This window comes from Brugia malayi (assembly GCF_000002995.4).
Source record: "Brugia malayi strain FR3 genome assembly, contig: Bm_v4_Chr1_scaffold_001, whole genome shotgun sequence".
Taxonomy (NCBI): domain Eukaryota; kingdom Metazoa; phylum Nematoda; class Chromadorea; order Rhabditida; family Onchocercidae; genus Brugia; species Brugia malayi.
The window spans coordinates 7,161,377-7,179,589 of NW_025062475.1; the positions used below are offsets into that span (position 1 = coordinate 7,161,377).

General features: G+C 32.9%; 3 protein-coding genes across 5 annotated transcripts; 2 read left to right on the forward strand and 1 right to left on the reverse strand.

Annotated features, from left to right (window-relative positions):
* Positions 1-1,770: 1,770 nt before the first annotated feature.
* Positions 1,771-5,978, forward strand: Bma-strd-1 (Uncharacterized protein; the record flags this gene model as incomplete). The annotated part of the gene is made up of 10 exons (XM_001900748.2): positions 1,771-1,810; positions 1,935-2,047; positions 2,263-2,371; positions 2,622-2,715; positions 2,945-3,122; positions 3,619-3,723; positions 3,834-3,900; positions 4,008-4,107; positions 4,272-4,301; positions 5,807-5,978. The coding sequence occupies 10 exons, from the start codon at positions 1,771-1,773 to the stop codon at positions 5,976-5,978; spliced, it is 1,008 nt and encodes a 335-aa protein (XP_001900783.2).
* A 1,751-nt stretch (positions 5,979-7,729) lies between these two features.
* Positions 7,730-12,358, reverse strand: Bm5174 (the record flags this gene model as incomplete). 2 transcript variants are annotated; one of them, XM_043076890.1, is made up of 14 exons in its annotated part: positions 7,730-7,894; positions 8,044-8,223; positions 8,333-8,557; positions 8,677-8,877; positions 8,966-9,141; positions 9,217-9,319; positions 9,458-9,568; positions 9,981-10,097; positions 10,234-10,458; positions 10,550-10,760; positions 10,847-11,034; positions 11,251-11,418; positions 11,635-11,835; positions 12,245-12,358. In XM_043076890.1, the coding sequence occupies 14 exons, from the start codon at positions 12,356-12,358 to the stop codon at positions 7,730-7,732; spliced, it is 2,385 nt and encodes a 794-aa protein (XP_042932824.1). The 2 variants fall into 2 exon arrangements, with proteins under 2 accessions (XP_042932824.1, XP_042932825.1); XM_043076891.1 differs by lacking the exon at positions 12,245-12,358 and having other exon boundaries at positions 11,635-11,775.
* Positions 12,359-14,756: 2,398 nt separating this feature from the next.
* On the forward strand, positions 14,757-17,998 carry Bma-cht-4 (the record flags this gene model as incomplete). 2 transcript variants are annotated; one of them, XM_043076892.1, is made up of 8 exons in its annotated part: positions 14,757-14,839; positions 15,028-15,235; positions 15,602-15,757; positions 15,872-15,981; positions 16,811-16,940; positions 17,026-17,193; positions 17,627-17,821; positions 17,915-17,998. In XM_043076892.1, the coding sequence occupies 8 exons, from the start codon at positions 14,757-14,759 to the stop codon at positions 17,996-17,998; spliced, it is 1,134 nt and encodes a 377-aa protein (XP_042932826.1). The 2 variants fall into 2 exon arrangements, with proteins under 2 accessions (XP_042932826.1, XP_042932827.1); XM_043076893.1 differs by lacking the exons at positions 14,757-14,839; positions 15,028-15,235; positions 15,602-15,757; positions 15,872-15,981 and having other exon boundaries at positions 16,833-16,940.
* Positions 17,999-18,213: the final 215 nt, after the last annotated feature.

Sequence of the window (18,213 nt, forward strand, 5' to 3'; positions counted from 1 at the left end):
AAAGTCAGTTTTGTGCGAAGATAAATAATAAGAACCAACATTGCTCCAATTACCTGATATTCCATTGTAGATTGCTTCTTTAATACTTTTTCCTGAACTCTTTAACTAGTTTTTTTTTTTTTATATTTCCAGGAATATGATTAATTTGTCTATTGATGTTCCAGATTTTTTATTAATTTAATTGATTGACATAGATTTAAGAAATTCGTAGTCATCAATTTAACAGTTTTCCCCTCATCGTATTCCAAATTCCTTTTTATTCCAAAAACAATTCAATTAAAGTAGTATGCGTATCAACGACAGTAACAACAGTATGTTCTCTCCTTTCCCAGTTGTACAAGATTGAAGAATAGTATCATATTTTATTTTTCCTTTTAATAAGTGCTTTCTAATATCTAATGTAACAAATGTCTGCCTCATACTTCAACTCAAAAGTTGGCTTTAAGTGAGTTTTGGAAGGTAATGAGAAAAGATGAGTTTGGAAAGTACAGAATTATGCATTCCTTAGTAGACGCTTAGTGTCCTTTTTTTCATGTTATTGTATTTCAATTGTTTTGAATTATTTTGACAAAACAATTAAATAACCATCTTGTTAATATATCTTTTGTAAAACTGCATTTCAGTCTGCGAGGGAGGAGTTAATAATAAAATTGAGAGCCTACTTAAAAGCGCTCTTCAGCGAAGGTGTGTGTAAGCTTCAGAACTGATTTCACAAAGTTTAACTGGGAGCTCAGTAATGATTTCAATAAATATTAATAAAAGTGAAAATTACTAGTAAAGCCGAGGAACTAAATGGCGTATTTAATAATAATAATGATCAAGGTAGTAACAGATGGTATTATACTCACCATGTATGTTATAAAACATCTTACCTACTCAAAGTTATGCAGGTTGTATTACTGTTGCTCGATTATTGAAAACATCTTTACATAAAATTTCTTTGAATGAAAAAATATTTCAACCTGTATAGAATAAAGACTCAAGAGTTTTTTAATTTCAGTGATTTAATTAGCATATTTGTGCCGAACATTTTAAACTTTTGTATTAGGGACTCAAAATAGTTTTGTTGCAAGATGTCTTTCATTTATTGGAAAGAGCCTTTATCTTATGCCTTCAACGACCTTGTTGTAGATTGTTCGATTGTGTCATGCAGTCCAATTTCCATTTATTCTATCTACAAAATTATCATGACTACCAGTAAAGCAGGTTCTGGATTATGATTTTCAATCTCTTTAAACGTTCCTAATGTTTGTTAATCTGAAATCTGATGGCATTTTTTGGGATTTAAAACGACTCGCATTTTATTGTTGTTCTGTTTTCGTATTAAATATTTTGCCTGAAATTCCACTGCTTTTTTATTTGATCTGGAGATGAAATAAATGTTGATTACATTTTTTAAAATGCTATTTGTACGTAGATCATTGTGCTTTGATCCAGTCGTCTAGATCGTATTACTTCCTGTTGATTGTTGATCTAACTCACTGAATTTTTTAGAAAGGATAGAATGACTGAATTAGTTTAATATCTACCATTGCGAATTATCGCTGTGAAATGGTATAAAACATAGAATTAAAAATTAATTCAGCTTGTTCTATTAATGTTAGAATAATGGTGATGCATTGTAAATGAGGATAATTTCTTAAGGTTGAGGTGGAAATGGCAGAATTTTATGGTTGGGTCGTTGTACATTTAATTAATCAGATGTAAGATTTATTTTTTCAGTATAATTTAATGTTTTAAAAGACGGCCAAAAGATAGCATTTTGATATGATGTCTTCATTGCCCGATTTTACTATATGCGGAACACTAGGTAATGATTTGTGAAAGATGTTAATGACATGTACGGATTGATTCTTTTTCGTTTTTATACTGTTAAACTTTTAAATAATATTCTCGATTTTTGGAAAGAAATCTGAATTATTTTTGTTTCCAAGGTAAAGCATGTTCTGGATTAAGCGATGTTTTGCTTGTAAAACGATTAGCAGATGAAAGTCTCGCCGCTCTACGGATATTGCCCACCGAAAAGATGGATTATGATAAGATAAAGGTTGTTGTCTGTTGTGTTCAGAAAAATTGGTATAAATCTTAAATCTTTAAGAATTGAAAAGAAACATTTGAAGCTTCTGCATTATTAAAATTGAAATCAATTAAAGCTTGCAGTATGCGATTTTTTCCTATGATTAAGATTATAAATTAATTTGCTGTTAATTTGTACGTATTCTTTATGGAATATCTTTCTTCATTTAGTTATATTTGTTCCAGGAAGAAGTATGGTTTTTGAAATGGTTGTCTCATCCGTGTATTATTTCAGTTAATCAGATAATTTCTGTGGGAAGTGACGTTTATGTCTTCTCAATCTATTGCGATCTCTGTTTGTTTTTTGAGAACAATTACAATTTTAGTTTTTATTTTCTGTTATTGATACAGATAAATACAAAGGCTCACTGGGAAGATGGGTACTCTCATATTACGGATCTTACTTTGATTAGAATAAATTTAGAAAGAAGTACATGTTTTTTTTCTTCGTTGATAAGCATTAACAAGTGTTGTAAACTTATAAAATTTCGCATTCTTTCGATTAACTCACTGTTCTTGCCTTCATATTTTCACTACATTTTCAGGTTCAGTTTTAAATGTGGTGCACAATCACTATCCATGTGGTCTGCCTGAAAAAGCAATTGCTCAAGTCCTTAAAAATGTCCTGCTAGCCGTGCAGTACTTGCATGATCAGAAAATTGTCCATAGATTAGTTTTTATTTTAGACTAACTGCTGTTTAGAGAAGATGCCATTTAATGAAGTTTAGGAAGAGGTCATAATAGGTATTGAAAGAAGGAAAACTTCCATATGGTTTTGTTTCTAATTTTCAATTCAAGTTTGCAAGCCGAAGTTTTTGGCCACCGAAGAAGTTTTGTACTTAAACTATGAAAGTAATGTAAATTTTAGGTCTATACGATGCAGTCATATTTTGCTGCATTCAACGGGCGCGGTGAAATTAACTGGATTTCGCCATTGTGTATTTTTGCAGCGTAATGAGCTAACTGGTACCGATAATGTTTTACATAACTTTGATGCGGAAATTTCCGATGAGTTGCTGTGGTTGGCACCTGAAATATTGAGACAGGTTTGTTAGCTCAGTGGTAACAAACTGTAGGATAAAGATTTGTAAGGAAAAACTGCTAAATTTTAAATAGCAAATTTCATGCAATATAGTTTAGTTAAAGATCCCCAGAATAGTTTTGAACTTGTAACTTAGTTTTCCTAAAGTGTTTTGTCAAATATATTTCATAATAATATTTCTACATAGCTTAATAATATGAAATATTATTAAGCCATGTAGAAAGCATGCAAAGAAAGAGTTTCCTCCATATTGTAAGATGTGTAATGCACTCAAAATATGTGCATTGATTAGCTCTCTGAACTTTCAAAGTACGATTTCTTTTCTTGAAAAGTTTTTGTTTCACAGAGGTAAACAAATGTATGGACATCTGATTTATTTCTATACATTGCTTTGAAAAAATACAAAATGTTAGGATCTTTTCGACTCCGCTTTTGCTTGTCTTCTAAATTAAATAAAATCTAAATTAAATTTTTTTCTAAATCTAAATTAAATCGATTAGGATTTGTATGGTTATGGATTATCATCTGATGTATATAGCATTGGTATAACGATATGCGAAATGGCCAATGGTTTTCCACCCTTCTCGGATATGAATCGATTACAGGTAGTTCTTTTGTTAAACTTCCATAGAAACATAGTTCTTGGCTGTTCGATTGCCTCCTTCTTGTATGTATTTTCTCAGTTCATTTTTTTAATATATAAGAGTATTTTTAGATGCTGTTCGAAAAAAGTAAAGGAACTACGCCACGATTACTGGATTGCACAACTCTTCCAGATAAACGTAGGCTTTTTAGATCTTTTATCAACTTTTAGTTTTTTGTATGCTGGTATAACTTCGCATACTACAAAATACTGCAGTATACTATAAAAAGATCTTATTGTTTTTAGAGGATATGCAGCGTGATCAGCAATATCGACAGCGACGGCGTTTTAGTGAATCACTACATGTTATAACGGACAACTGCCTCAAACCATTACCAGAAAACAGGTGTTTTTGTTTTGAAGAATATGAATTAAGATGGGTAAAAGTCAATTTTTAATTACAAGATAATTTGCCAGATTATCATAATAATTATTTAATTTGGAGGAAATAAAGAAATTGTGGTCCTTCCAAAATATATAATAATCATGTTTGTAAATGATGTTTTCCAGGTGGTCTGTATCAAAACTTTTGGCTCATCCGTTCGTGAAATCAATTAGAAAGAATCGTTCTTTTTCATCTTTGCTGCCAAATATAATATGAATTGAGCCTTTCAGAGGTTTTTGTGTTCAACTGTTTGAAATTTTGAAAGCTTAAAATTTCGAAATTTGCAAACAAGTGAATAGTAACAAGGTCGAACGGAAATTTAATATCTTTTAACAATTTTTATAGGAGAAACCAATCAGTAATAAGAACTTAGAACTGCCCATTTTGTTAGGAAGTTAGCAACTTGCCATTTATTTTATACCCAGGAAAAAAGTATGCTGTTGTTAATAGTGATGACAGTACTCCTTGCAAACAAAACTAGAAAGTAGAATTTTTTTTTTCTGCAGCTATTAAGCTCACTTTAACGGTAAGCGGTACTACAGTCGTAACTTTTTTTTTCTTTTTTTTTTAGAAATTTCCACTTATATTGTCCTCGAAGAAATAGTAAAAAAAAACTTCTGAACATCTGAGGTCAATTAGGGAGACTGTTTAATGGGATACTCTTGTTGTTGTAACTCTACAAAACTCTACAATGTCGATAATAACTTTATTGGTTCTGTACGATATCGTGCAATATCATGTTTATAATAGGAAACATGTTTATAATAACAATATTAAAGGATACCAACAATCCATTGAATTTTCACTAAGTTATCATACTTTCTTATCACTACCGATCCACTGTGGAACTGTTGTTCTTAATGAACTACCGAACTGAATTCATCCCAACAAACTAAAAAACCAACTTCAATATGTTGACTCATTCCTTTTAAATTCTTCAAAAACTGTTTCTGTTCTAGGGATGAATGTACCTCCATATCGGCTTCCTGTTGGCCTTGTTTTGCTGACTAGACATGTTATACATCTCGCACTTTGTTTTTTGCTTGAACTCCAGTGTGTTTTTACAATTGGTCAACACTACTTGTTTACGTATGATTCGAGGCGTATCTACTGCACATACTTATGCTATCAACCCGTCCACCTTTTTAAAACTATCTACTCAATTTGACCTTGCTCACATTCCTACATGCGACCAATTATATTTTCCAGCTTCACCAACAATTGTTGCAGTCACAGGATGATGTTGTGGAACAAATGTCAGTGAATAACATGTAACGAACGACAAATGAATCTATGACGGCTGTATTCAACATAGTAGACATAGAAAAAACAGACGGACCCTTTCAAGACAAGTTATAACTGTGCGATTTTTCCTCATGATTGAGAAAGTATAAAGTACTAGAATAGCGTCACTTACAAAAAAAGGTATCGCAATGTGTCAAAAACTAACGATTTAAAATATGCAGGTGCTGGCAGATATCTAAAATGTCCAAGTACCAATATTTCCAAACATTCACTGTAAGTCAGAATAAAACAATGCTATTCCGCAAAATTGCTCGTTTTTGTGTTTTAGGATCGTATTGGGCACTCTTAGTATCATATTAAAATCACATTAAATTAAAAGTTTTTCTCATTGAGACATTAAAAATTTTTCATTGAGGAATGGAAATGCCGGTACTGGGTGCGTCTTACCACTTCTTCACGTTGCTGCTATTCGAGAAGGTGGATTACGAACTATTCTTCCTTACATTTCCGCTTCATCTCACGTTGCCGCTTCACTTCGGTTTGTACTCATACCCCGAGGATTACGGACAATGCCAACTGTTTCCTAGTTGACGGAGACTTTCATGACGCACTGAGTCCTCCTTGAGGCCTTGACTGATTTATCCTGTGAGCTTCAAACTCATTTCTTCCTAAATTTGCCCTCAAATTAATAAAAATATTTAAACGTTCCGTAGATAATTCTCCAACATTTGAAGATAAGCTTTTCTCATAGATGGTTTTTCAAATCTGTCAAGGCAGCAGATTTTAGGTCTAGCACATTAACGAAAGTCTATTTGCTGAAAAGCCATGTATATATAAAGATTAGTTCTACTTATTATACATATATAATTTATTAGTTAAAATAAAAAATACAACGGGAAGTTAATTAATAAAATCTAGTCTCTAGCAATAATTCTCACCACATTATATCATTGTCTATATAAATCAATCGGATGACAAGATTATTTCCTTCCCGCAGACATGTAAGATTACTGAACCAACAGCATATTACTTTCTTCCATTATTGAGGAAGGAGAGAAAAAACGGAGTGGAATATAACTTTGAGTACAGCAACTGATTTATCATTTCGTTATTATAAACTGTCGCTCACGAAAACAAGGGAATAGCAATTCTTCCTGTTTAAAGATAGACGCTAACAGAAAGCGCCACAGCAATATGCGCCGCATAAAGATGCTAATTCTTGTGCCCTCGCACTTGGTAAAGCGGACTAAGCACAGATTCTTTTATGTAATTATTTGAATTAGGCCTATCGGTTGGAATACAGGGCGTGATTTACACTTCTTTTTCTATTATTGATACCATCATTAAGTTTGTTTATTGAAATTTCAGTTGTTAACCACTTTATCCGAATAAAGATTTAATTGTCCAAATTTAAAAAATCGAGTAAGATCAGAGATGCAGAATTAATCCCATTAGTGTGAAAGAAATTGTCACGAATTTCAACGTACTCGTTCAACTTCCCGAAAGTTACTTTTGGAATATATAAATGTTAGCAATTTGAGTCGGACGCTCGCTTTAACTAACACTAAACACACTGAAACATATGAATATCACAACAACACACCATAGCAGGTTAAAACCGAATGGGCATCTCAGTTTTAATAGCATTTTGAAATTATTGTGCATTATTTAAATACAATGCTTTTGAACGGGTATCTTTATTGACCTGCATTAAAGTCTAACAAATCAAAATTGCAGTGAATAAAAACGAAGAAAAAAAGAAAAGAAAATCAAGTGAAAAAGCTGCCACGATGTGAAAAATAAAGCATGTATAGATGACCTGAAAGCAAGTAAATCTCAAAGTACCCTAATCATAAATTTGGCTTTAATTCCCTTTATTCATACGGCAGGATAGGCAGAGGACTATGGGTTGACAATATTGCTAATGAACCATTACGATACCACGACCAAGAGGCTGAATGCCAAATAAAATATTTAAGCCCACTAGGTTTGGATCGCGAAATCTTAATACTCGAACTCAAAAACCAATAAGAACTTACAAGGAACATATCCTTTTTTGCTCCGAAGCAACTGATTTCTCCCACGCTCATTTGCTCATATAGCTGAATAATTTAAAAAAAAAAAAAAAAAAAAAAAAAAAAAAAAAAAAAAAAAAGCACATCAAACAGTCCAACAACATATGTTAGAACTCAAATTTTAACAGTAAAGGGCAGAACAATTCATGATGTATATGGTAAACAAAAGAAACTAAGTATCTCCAGCTGTTAGTTTCTAGTCAAGTCAAGATGGTAATAATAGTATGATAAAGGAATATACAAATAAGAAAATAGATGATGGGTTAGCTGCTGATTCCCTGAGCAAAGGTGCCCGAGGGAGGCCGAAACTCTTTGGGAATGAAGTGCATTTGGAAAGGTGAGAATGAATACAATGCTCTTCCAATATTTTTACGACAATTTTCACGTCGTACACCTTCTCGACGCAGACAAACAATCATTTCTCCCATCTGAAAAGGCAAAACCATATTTATCTTCACGTACATAGAAAACGACTTCAATCAATATGACAGTAAAGGATTTTATAACAGTGAGCTTACAAAATTAGGGCAGAATGAAATTTGCACTAATGTTCTTAAATAACAACAAACATAATCACCTGTTCAGCAGTTACTCCACAGTTCTCACGTATGATTCGCCCTTCTTCGTAAGTAATGGCCATCGATGTACGGTCCTTGCCACTTTTGCAACAGAGTACTGCAATTCCATGAAGCGCAGCGTTTGCAGCCATCACTAGTCGGAAGATCGATATATTCTTGTTGCTCGGATTTGCCTCTACCTATAATTGACAAGCCCAAGATATATAAAGAGGTTACAACAGCGAAGAAAATTTATAGCATAACCTGGAGGTGCAATATAGAAATCAAATATTGGAAGAATAGTTTTACAGTGGTGGTAAGTTCGGCAACAAGTTCTTCAGCAGTGTGCGATATGTTCTTCAGAGACGAAGTATAGGAGACCAACGCTTTAGCAGCAGCGAGATTTATAGACTGCTCCAACGAGCTATCGCCAGCGATTGATTGGGAGAATGTAGCTTCATGATTGATCCCTAGATTCCAGAACACCGCATTCACACTGAATGTAGAGCCTGATCGAAGAGATTCTGACAAACCCTGGAGAATGTCATACGGATGACAGAAATAAAAAAAAGCTTGCTGAAAATTTGACTTATAAATTACAAAAATGCAGCATATAAAAATATGTATAAGATAAATTTTTAGTAAAAAAAGACCTGGTATATACTGTGTGGCAAAGGCACCTGAACGATAAGTTTTGAGCGATCGCCACTAACCGTTGGAACGCAAACTGATGCAACGGATGAGGTAGAATGAAGAAATTTGAATAAAACTCGGTCCTGTAAGGATGCCCAACATTCTCCCGCATCTTCCATCATGCCTCGCTCGTCTCCGTAGCAAGAGAGAAAGGAAAACACCTGAAAAGAAAAGGAAAAAATGGTCAATTAGAGAAAGCTCAGAGAAGGCTATGCTTCACTTCTGAAAAATAAAAGTTAAAATATTTACAGTGACAAGTGGTGAAATAATGGACCAGTCCGGCAGTTCAGTTAATTCCTGCTCCAAAAGAGCTAGTAACCCAGTTGTCACTATGGTAATTGCTTGAGACAACACCAAATCGCTTCTTAATTGGATATGAAAGTAGAGCTGGCAGTCGTTGGACTTTTTTAGAGCCAAAACCAAGCCTATAAACATAAATATTTCACCAAACATATTTACTATATCTAATTAATAACACCATAAACAATATAAGCAAGCACCTAAAAGTTGAGCATCAAGAAGATTTTCCGTCAATTGTAGCATTGCGTCAAGAACAGAATTAAAAGTGTGTCTTGCATTTTTCACGTACTCTTTCCTGGAATCCTGCAAAATATTTTAGTCTGAGTTGTCTTAAATTGTAACTGAATCAATTATAAAATAGCTGTCAGAAAATCTGACAGCAATAATAACTGTCTCAAAATTTTCAAAAAAACAATTAGTCTCAATTATCGAAGAAATTACTTCATTATTTGGTACAGAATCGATAACTGCCATTTTGGTATTCAAGCTGATCAAAAAAGCTTCTATGGTATCGAGCTGGCTGTCCAAACTGTCTGTTATAACATGTTTTTCCTGGAGCAGTACTAAGCAGTTTACGATATTTTGCGCTAAAATCAAGCCTAAGCTTACAACATTACTTGTCGCAAGATGTAAAAACAGCAAATTTTCTCTGAAAAAAATTTTAAATGGCTAGCAATAAATAAAGAAGCCCAACAGCACTGAGCCTCACAGAACTGACTTGACTTCTACTAGTTGCACTTCACTGGAAGTTGCCGGAATCATCTTCTGTTTGAGTCATACTCATTGTAGAGTTCAAATAAGGAACTTTTCAATTTTTTGAGTACATCACCTACAAAGTAATAAATGTGAAACGAAGCTTAGTATTCCTTAGACTCCACCATTCCTTATTATACGGCAGCCGATACTGCTGTTGGCCCCTATATATGTTGTAGACATTACACAATGCTGTAGAATCAAACAAAACCTTTTCCAAACATAATCGTGTCATGGAACTCTGAGTTTTCGACCAATGCAAGAGATAATCGATTAATGTAGACACTATTGGGAAAGAGCTAATTAAATCAATCAAATTTTCGTGGAGCTGAAAGAATAATGTTTTTTTTTTTTTTTTTTTTTTAACATTTTATTTTTTTAAAGAATAATATTATAAGCACTAAGGCGATAAAAATCATTAGTCAGTATAATATGTTTTTCTGTTTCATATCAAGAACACGCACTTGCTTTATCTCGGCCAGTAACTGTATACCAGTTTTATCTACTTTACCAAAGTCTGCAATATGCCAGTCAGTTTCGATTTTTCTTGACAGTTCACCAATCTTATATTTCGCAGCTTGTAAAATGCGACGTCTGTGATAAAATCGACAATCAAGAATATGATCGATTTGTTTTGGATTGTTCACCGAACTACAGAGAGAGACACGCTGTTTTGTTAAACCACCGTGCTAAAAAAAAAAAAAAAAAAAAAAAAAAAAAAACACAACTAAAAGCACAATAATGGTTTCAAGGAGCTCTTATAATTTCAGTAATTCTTACCGCGAAACGAAGAGGAATAGCACTGGCAGTGCCAACGGTAAGGTAACTATAGGAATGTCCCTCAATGAAAAACTGTTGCAGATGCAAATTAGTAGGTACGGATGCGAAGGCAACACGGAACTTCTCCATGGAGGAACGAAAGGAAGGACCCGCGTAGGATTCAAGGAATTCCAACGAGTCCATGAAGATCTCTTGATTGGCGGACAAATGCCTATAAGCGATATATATGAGACCTGCAACATTCCAAAACGAAGGTAAAAGTAGAACAACTCTATAAAAAAAGTAATAAAAGTTTACCTAAGACAATCGTGAATTGGGTCCACATACTCATTAGGTACACACCACAAACGGCTCTTCAACTGTTCACTCATTTCATTACACCATTTTAGATATAATTTAACCATCTGTATAGGTAATGTTGTGCACAGCTTGCTCTCCCACATAACTTCTTCGCATACGATCTTTCGAGAATGCAAACTAACATTCTGAACAGTTTTCATTGTTGTGCTAACCATTACGCATATTACACTAGTGAAAATGAAATCAGCTGAGAATGGAAAAAGTTAAATGCAACGATAAAAAAAAATCATCAAAGCAAATAACTTTTCGATCATTCAGTGCAGTGCATCAACTGATAACGAACCGTATGTCAAGAATAAAGGTTACGATAAAATAATAAGTAGTAGAAGGAAATAACATACTTGAGATATAGAAAATTTGTAAGTCTTCCTCACGGGATTTGTCAAATAAAAGGAATTCATCGAGTTGGTTGCAAGAGGAGCAAAAGCACTAACGGTGCAAGTATTAAAAAAATTATCAGCTATTTCATCAAGCTCCGCCTGAGCCATTCTATGCGAACAAGTTGATATCTAAGATAAATTACTTCATTTCTTTTAACATTTTTTCACTTCACTAAAAAGTCGTTACTGGCTCGTAGTAAAAACAATCACTAGTCCAAAAAAAAATCTCAAACCAAAAAAAAATACAGAAGTTACTTGGCGAGCCTCTATTTTCCCTTTTATTCGTTTTTCTCCATAAATAAACCGCCTATCTCCCTAATTTCATATGACAGTAATTTGTTTTACCTTTACCATCCATTCCTCACGCTGCTCTTCGCTCTTTGAGAAAAATATCATTGATCCAGAGTCAAAACTTAGCATGAATGGAAATTTCCCATCCGTATCCGGAAGTGTTTTCAAGCATATTTTTTCTAACACAATAACCATTGGTTCAATAGGCTCTTCTTTGCAATAGCGCACGCCCAACACATTGCTGCGAATCTTTAGCTAAAAAATGGTTCAATTATGTAAACAAAAAAACATAAATTGCTAACATATTCATTGCATAGAATTGTAGTTGATTACTATAGTGAAGGATAATGGAAACAATTATGTAGACATAACAGACCTACAGTTGAGAGAGATAGAAAGGTCACAAGATAGGGCAGAAGGACAAATGTCCAGAATATCCAGACACGCAGAGATTTTTTGATTAATTCATTAAAAGGGCATCTTTCAAGAAGGATGCTTTTCATACCATTTTCAGTTGATTTCATACATTAATTTTGGAAAATATTAAGACTCCAGAAAATAATTGTTGTAAATCTAGGAGGTATTTTCTATCTCTCTCTCGCTCTCCCACTTCTACACACAATATTTTCCTGTATCACAGTACCATCCTAAGATTAGGACTAACCTCAACTTTTTTCAGCGTCCCATTACTTTCCATTTCCATTTCATCATAGAAATTATCTTCATCCTTAGTATAGAACATCCATTTATAAATGTCAGTAGCATTATCATCTTCCATCTACAATCAGTTTAGTGGAAAAAAGTACTTCATTTTCGGACAAGTTCAAATCATTTATACTATTTCACTTACTATCTCATGCAAATTAAGTTAATTGGCATGAGAATATTACTCCTTTCATTTATAATTAATCAATGAGAAATTTTTTCGCGGACAATAAATAATGTGGATACAACAGGTAGAAAGTCGGAAGAGATAAAAAAATTACAAGATAAGGCAGGATAAAAGTATTCAAATACGAAGGAGCATAAAACGGTAACAATATGTACTTTTTGGTCACTCACAGAAGGATGTGCGCTCTGGTCAATTAAATAATATTGTACAGAGCAATATAAGCTGTACAATAGTATTACAAAGTAACAATGATACACCATCATGATATTATGTACCTAGCACATATTCAGGTAACCTCCGATTACCTTAGAGCTTTAAATGTATGCATATCACTGACTAATCACTATCAAAAATGAAATACCAGAACGGATAAATACTCATCCGTACCCGTCTCACGACACCCGTAGGAAAATCTAATCTGAAATTGCACTCACACTATAAATCGTCGCAGTGTTTCTTACACTGTTGCAGCGTTGTAGTCTTGCAACAAGATTTTTTGTCTATTTTGTACTAACATCGAAAGCTGATCGTTGTACTAGTAAACGTGTTAAGTATGAAATGATTTGCTTTACGAATAGCATAGATTGAAATATATATTACAGTGTTATATTCTATTATATTACTTAGATGTTATATTTTAATTCATGTTTGTGCAATACAAAGAGTGAAGATTTTTGAGGAATATGACATGATTTGTTGCATAATTTAAATAATGAGAAGTGTAGTGATAATAAGGTACAATGAATATGCTTAGAATATAAACAAATACAGCCTTTAATTGTGACACTATTAAAATTATTGAAATATAAATATCACAGTCATAAAAAAAAAACTAATTATTTCGTATAACTCTTTCTTCCTTCTCTTTTCATATCCTTAAATTTAGATTAGTTAACTAAATTATTCTTTTTTAATTTTTGGAGAAAAAACTTGATAACTCATGAAAATTATTTAATTTGGACATAAATTGTTTTTCATATTATAATTAGGCTTTCATATTACAATGAAGAAAATTATCGGATGATTTTACTCTCCAATTTTAGGCACATATGAGCCACATATGTTATTGGAGCTTGTCTTTGGTTGATAACAAGTATTGTATTTTTTGCTTTCTTTGACTGATATAACGAAAATTTTTTCAGCGTCTTTTTCTGTTTTTTTTACAAATAATAGCAGGTTTTAGCATATAACTTTCATAATTAATTTCCATTATTACACTTCATATGTTAGGAAGTAATATAAGTGGACTTGAAAGTAAAAACAAAGGATGAGCGAAAAGTGTGAGAACTGCTACTTGATGTCAAATGTTCAGCAAACTTCTTGTTGAGAAATTAAAATTGTAGTGAATATTTAAAGATCACTAGTTAATTGCAGTCTATTAGAAAATCATAAGGCAGAAGATAATATTTAAAATTTTAAACAGTAATTCATTTAGTTAATGTTGTGGAAGACAATTTTCCTATCATTATTTGTTTGATTTTAGCAACATTTTCGGACCGTAATCAGAGATACAAAAACATTTCAGAGATGATGCAAACTTTTTAAAGTTTTAAAATTTAAAAAGTTATTGTGATAACTAGCAGTAATACTTTATTAAATACATTTCAACAAATTTCACAAAAGAATTGAGAGATGGTATAACACTAGCTAATTAATGAGTTATTCTTAACCACAATTATATTTTCACATACTTATTGAAATTACTTAAATTTAAAATCGTAGCACATCATTAATCATTGATGGTAACGAAACGATCATGAAGTGTTTATTCAGAAAGCAAATTAGAAGATTCCCTCAATTAATACTGTGCTATGTTTATGCATACATGTTCATAATACAAGCATAACATATTAATGCCAGAATATTTAATGCAGCGGATTTCTTAATGACCTAGTGTGCACAGTTAACATTCTTCCACAAAGCACACCTGATTTCAGGAGCTCAATCTAAAGAGTGCAGCAATCATTATTAGTAACTGCAGAACATAAACAAATGACACAGATGCATCAGAGCCCTTCGTTTGTCTCTCTTCCTATCTTTTGTCCAATTGGAACTCTTGCAAAATTTTAATAAATGTCTTATTCCATGTTTGTCTAGTAATGAGATAATTATTTCATTATTTTCAAATTACTACAATGATTACATTAATGATCATAACTAACATCGATAATGATAACAGGGGGCTCCTATTTCAACAATCCTAAGTTTTTTGCACTGAAAGTTGGATCGATCGTGATTTATTTGGTCAAATAACATCTTTATGAAAATTAGTATTGAATTTCAGATGGTTTCATTATTAATGATCATTTGTGTCATGCATATATTTCTGGTCCTAGATTGTCAGCCAATTATAAGCTGCTACTTCCAGTAATTTTTTTCTTTGTTTCTAGAAAATTAGTGCCGCATTATCATTTTCTAATGTAAGATATTTATTCCAGCAAAAGGTTATCAGTTACAATCCACCTGAAGTTCAATTTCCACTTTTAGAAGAAATCAGTGTATTTTAAATTCACTTAGAAGCTATTTTCTTAAATACTATTAATAAGTACTTAAAGGATGGAAAATCCATCTCTAAACTATTTGGAAGAAAATTTATGCACTCATTATAACCTGATCGGCTCCTGTACAATCGATGAACATCACCATGTCATCTTGCCTAATAGGAGCGCATTGGCTACCACAAGAGAGTGGTTGTATGATCAACGGCCATCTCCTAAGCTGTTGATTACTCTTACACCTGTCAACAGTCGCATGTCACATCTCGTACGTTTGCTCTTTCATAACTTTCATGTCTTATTTTTTGATAATTTGATATTTCGACTGCATCAATTACTTTAATATATATATTGATTTCTGTGGAGTCTCCCTCTTCTTTCTCTTTCTTCTTTCAGTTTTTCCTCATTCTTTACCGAAATATTTTCTTTTTTATTTTGGCACTATCTAGTCATTTTATATGCTGCAGTAGATTTTTTTGGAGCTTAAACTACAGTTGTCTTTTCTCAAAAAATTATATCAGGCTATATTATTCTTCCCAAATGCCTTCAAAAGGATAGTATTTTGATATTATATGGATTGCTTCATTTCAGGTCTCCAAATGTTAACGAGGTAAAGAAAAAAATTAGTTTTCAGGTAAAAAGCAGTGAACTACGAAAAAAACTGGTAGAAAATGTAACACGGTACTTGGTTGCGAACGAGTTGAGCGGTTTCGACATTGACTGGGAGTTCCCAGTATGGAGTCGGGATGCACAGCCCACGGATAGAAAAGGTCTGTCTGTCCTTATCAAAGTAAGTCCTTTGCGCATTATCTTAACAGCATCATCGCAATCCTTTATTTTTGAGGAAGTGCCTTTTTGAGAGTTCAATCAATAAGAACGATTAATATTTTCCCAGTCTTTTTAGGAATTGCGGGAAAGTTTCGATCAGGCGAAACCCAATCTACTGTTAAGTGCAGCAGTGGCTGCACCCGCTCCAATCGCTAATAAGGCTTATGATGTTAATCCATTCAACAAGTTGTTCTTTCATAGTCTTTTCTTTTTGAAGTCTTTGATTACCAGCTGATTGTTATTTGTTCAACTTCATTACAAATATGACATAATAGCACCACTGTAGATGGAATTCCACAGGCTAACTTTAAAATGCTAATCTTGACTATTAATAATTAAATTTAAGAATTGTGGGAGTTGTTGTGGAAGATTTGAAAGTTTAAATTATTACTTAGAGAGAGAGACTCGTTGGATATAGATGTAAATATGTGGAGTAAGAGAGGAGTATAATAATTTTCTTACTAGTAGAAGCAATAGTACAATGACTTGATAGGGAATTGAAGTTGACTCTCCTCGTTCTTGGTAAAAAGCACATACAATGTCCCCTCTCAAAAAGGACATACATACAATGTCTCCTTATATAGCAAGCAATATACGTATATAAAGTATATGATTTACAATAAGTGGTTAACCCTACCGAAAGAATAATCGGTCTAACAAAGAACTGTTGATCTGGTTTACAAGCAGTTCTAATTACTAGCTGACAAGCATCAATTAAGCAAAAGTTGTTAACCTCATTGATTCAACGATAATTTACAATTAGTGGCGGCATTACACCGAGGTCAATTAAATGAGGAGCTGATAGCGTGTAAGCGATATATAAAAGATTTACAGTCTAAACATAAGATTGGAAACAAAGAGTTCAAGGTATAAACATTACTTGCAAAAGTTCATATACTATATTTCTTACTTGTATTTTCAACTCTCGTATAGCAATTTAGAGATTCGCGATATTAAAATCCGCGACAGTGATTTAACTAACAGGAACCTTACATATGTATGGTTTTCCTTTCAGGTATTTGGACTACGTTCAAATCATGAATTACGACTTTCATATGTACTCTAAATTGGAACCTTGCACAGGTTTTAATGCACCACTGTTTTCTAAACAGTATGAATTTGGAATACTCAGCAAAATGAATTCGGTTAATTTGCAATTAATCTCATTATAGAAGAGTTATGACATGAGATTTAAAATGAGTACTCAAAATGAAAATGATTAGTATTCAGGATTATTCGACACAGCATTGGCTCGAAAGGGGTCTTTGGGCCAACAAGACCATATTCGGCATACCCACTTACGGACGTGGCTACACACTTCTTAACAAATATTTTCACTTCCTCTACGCTCCAGCTGTCGGACATGCAAATATTGGTGCTGCCTATCCATTTGTCAAGGCATTTTTCATATAAAATTTTAATTATAACACTTTCATTTATTCATACTTGCACAAAATCCATTTTGGACTATGAAGTGTACATTGAATTTCATAAAGTTCGGTTACAAAAGCCTCTAACTAAGAACGATTTAGCACTCGGTTAATTAATATCAAATAATAATAGCTTGTTAAATTAGAACTGAAAAAATGAAAAGTTCGATAAATTGTTAGTACTAACTGCAAGAAAAGCTGTATGAAAGATGTGGTTAATTTAGCTGAAAGGATACCGCAGAAGGTTATATCCAAAAATGAATTATGACGATACCCTATTATATCATCTCTTTAAAGTGAACGTTAGCTATCATTGGTCACTGCAACACTTGCTTCCGATAAAAGTTCTTGTTCCCATTTTCTTTCATAATGCTTCTGTCCCTTAGAAAAGTTCTTTTGAGGTGTGCAATCTAACGAAAACAAAGAATTATAAATATGTGTTTGATGAGAAGACACGATCGGCATATATACATGGTGGTGATCGGCAATGGTTGGGGCTAGAAAATCCAATAACGATGTTTACGAAGGCGAGCTACATAAAAACATACAATCTTGCCGGTATTATGATATACGACCTGGCATCTGATGACTATAAAGTATTGCTTGTTACTCCCTGTTTGTAAGATTATATTAAGCGTTTCGTATTCTTCTATTTGTTGCTTCAGCACTGAATACTTAGTTTTTTTCAGGGAGTGTGTAAGCGGGGAACATATCCATTAATAAAAGCAGCCAAAGTGGCAATATGTAATGAGAGACAAAAGATGAATCGATAACATTAAGTGCATAGTTATCAGAAAGTAGCAGAAAACAGTGATGGAAGAAAAAAAGGAATACTTTTAAAATGTTTCTGTATTCAAGTTAGTGAAATGAACAGTTAACACTTTTGCTACTAATAAATATAACTGTCCCGATTCCAGTGTTTCTCTCATTCATAATCTTATCAATAAAAAGCTGCATTACTAAATAGCACTGGGATATTTCAGAGTCA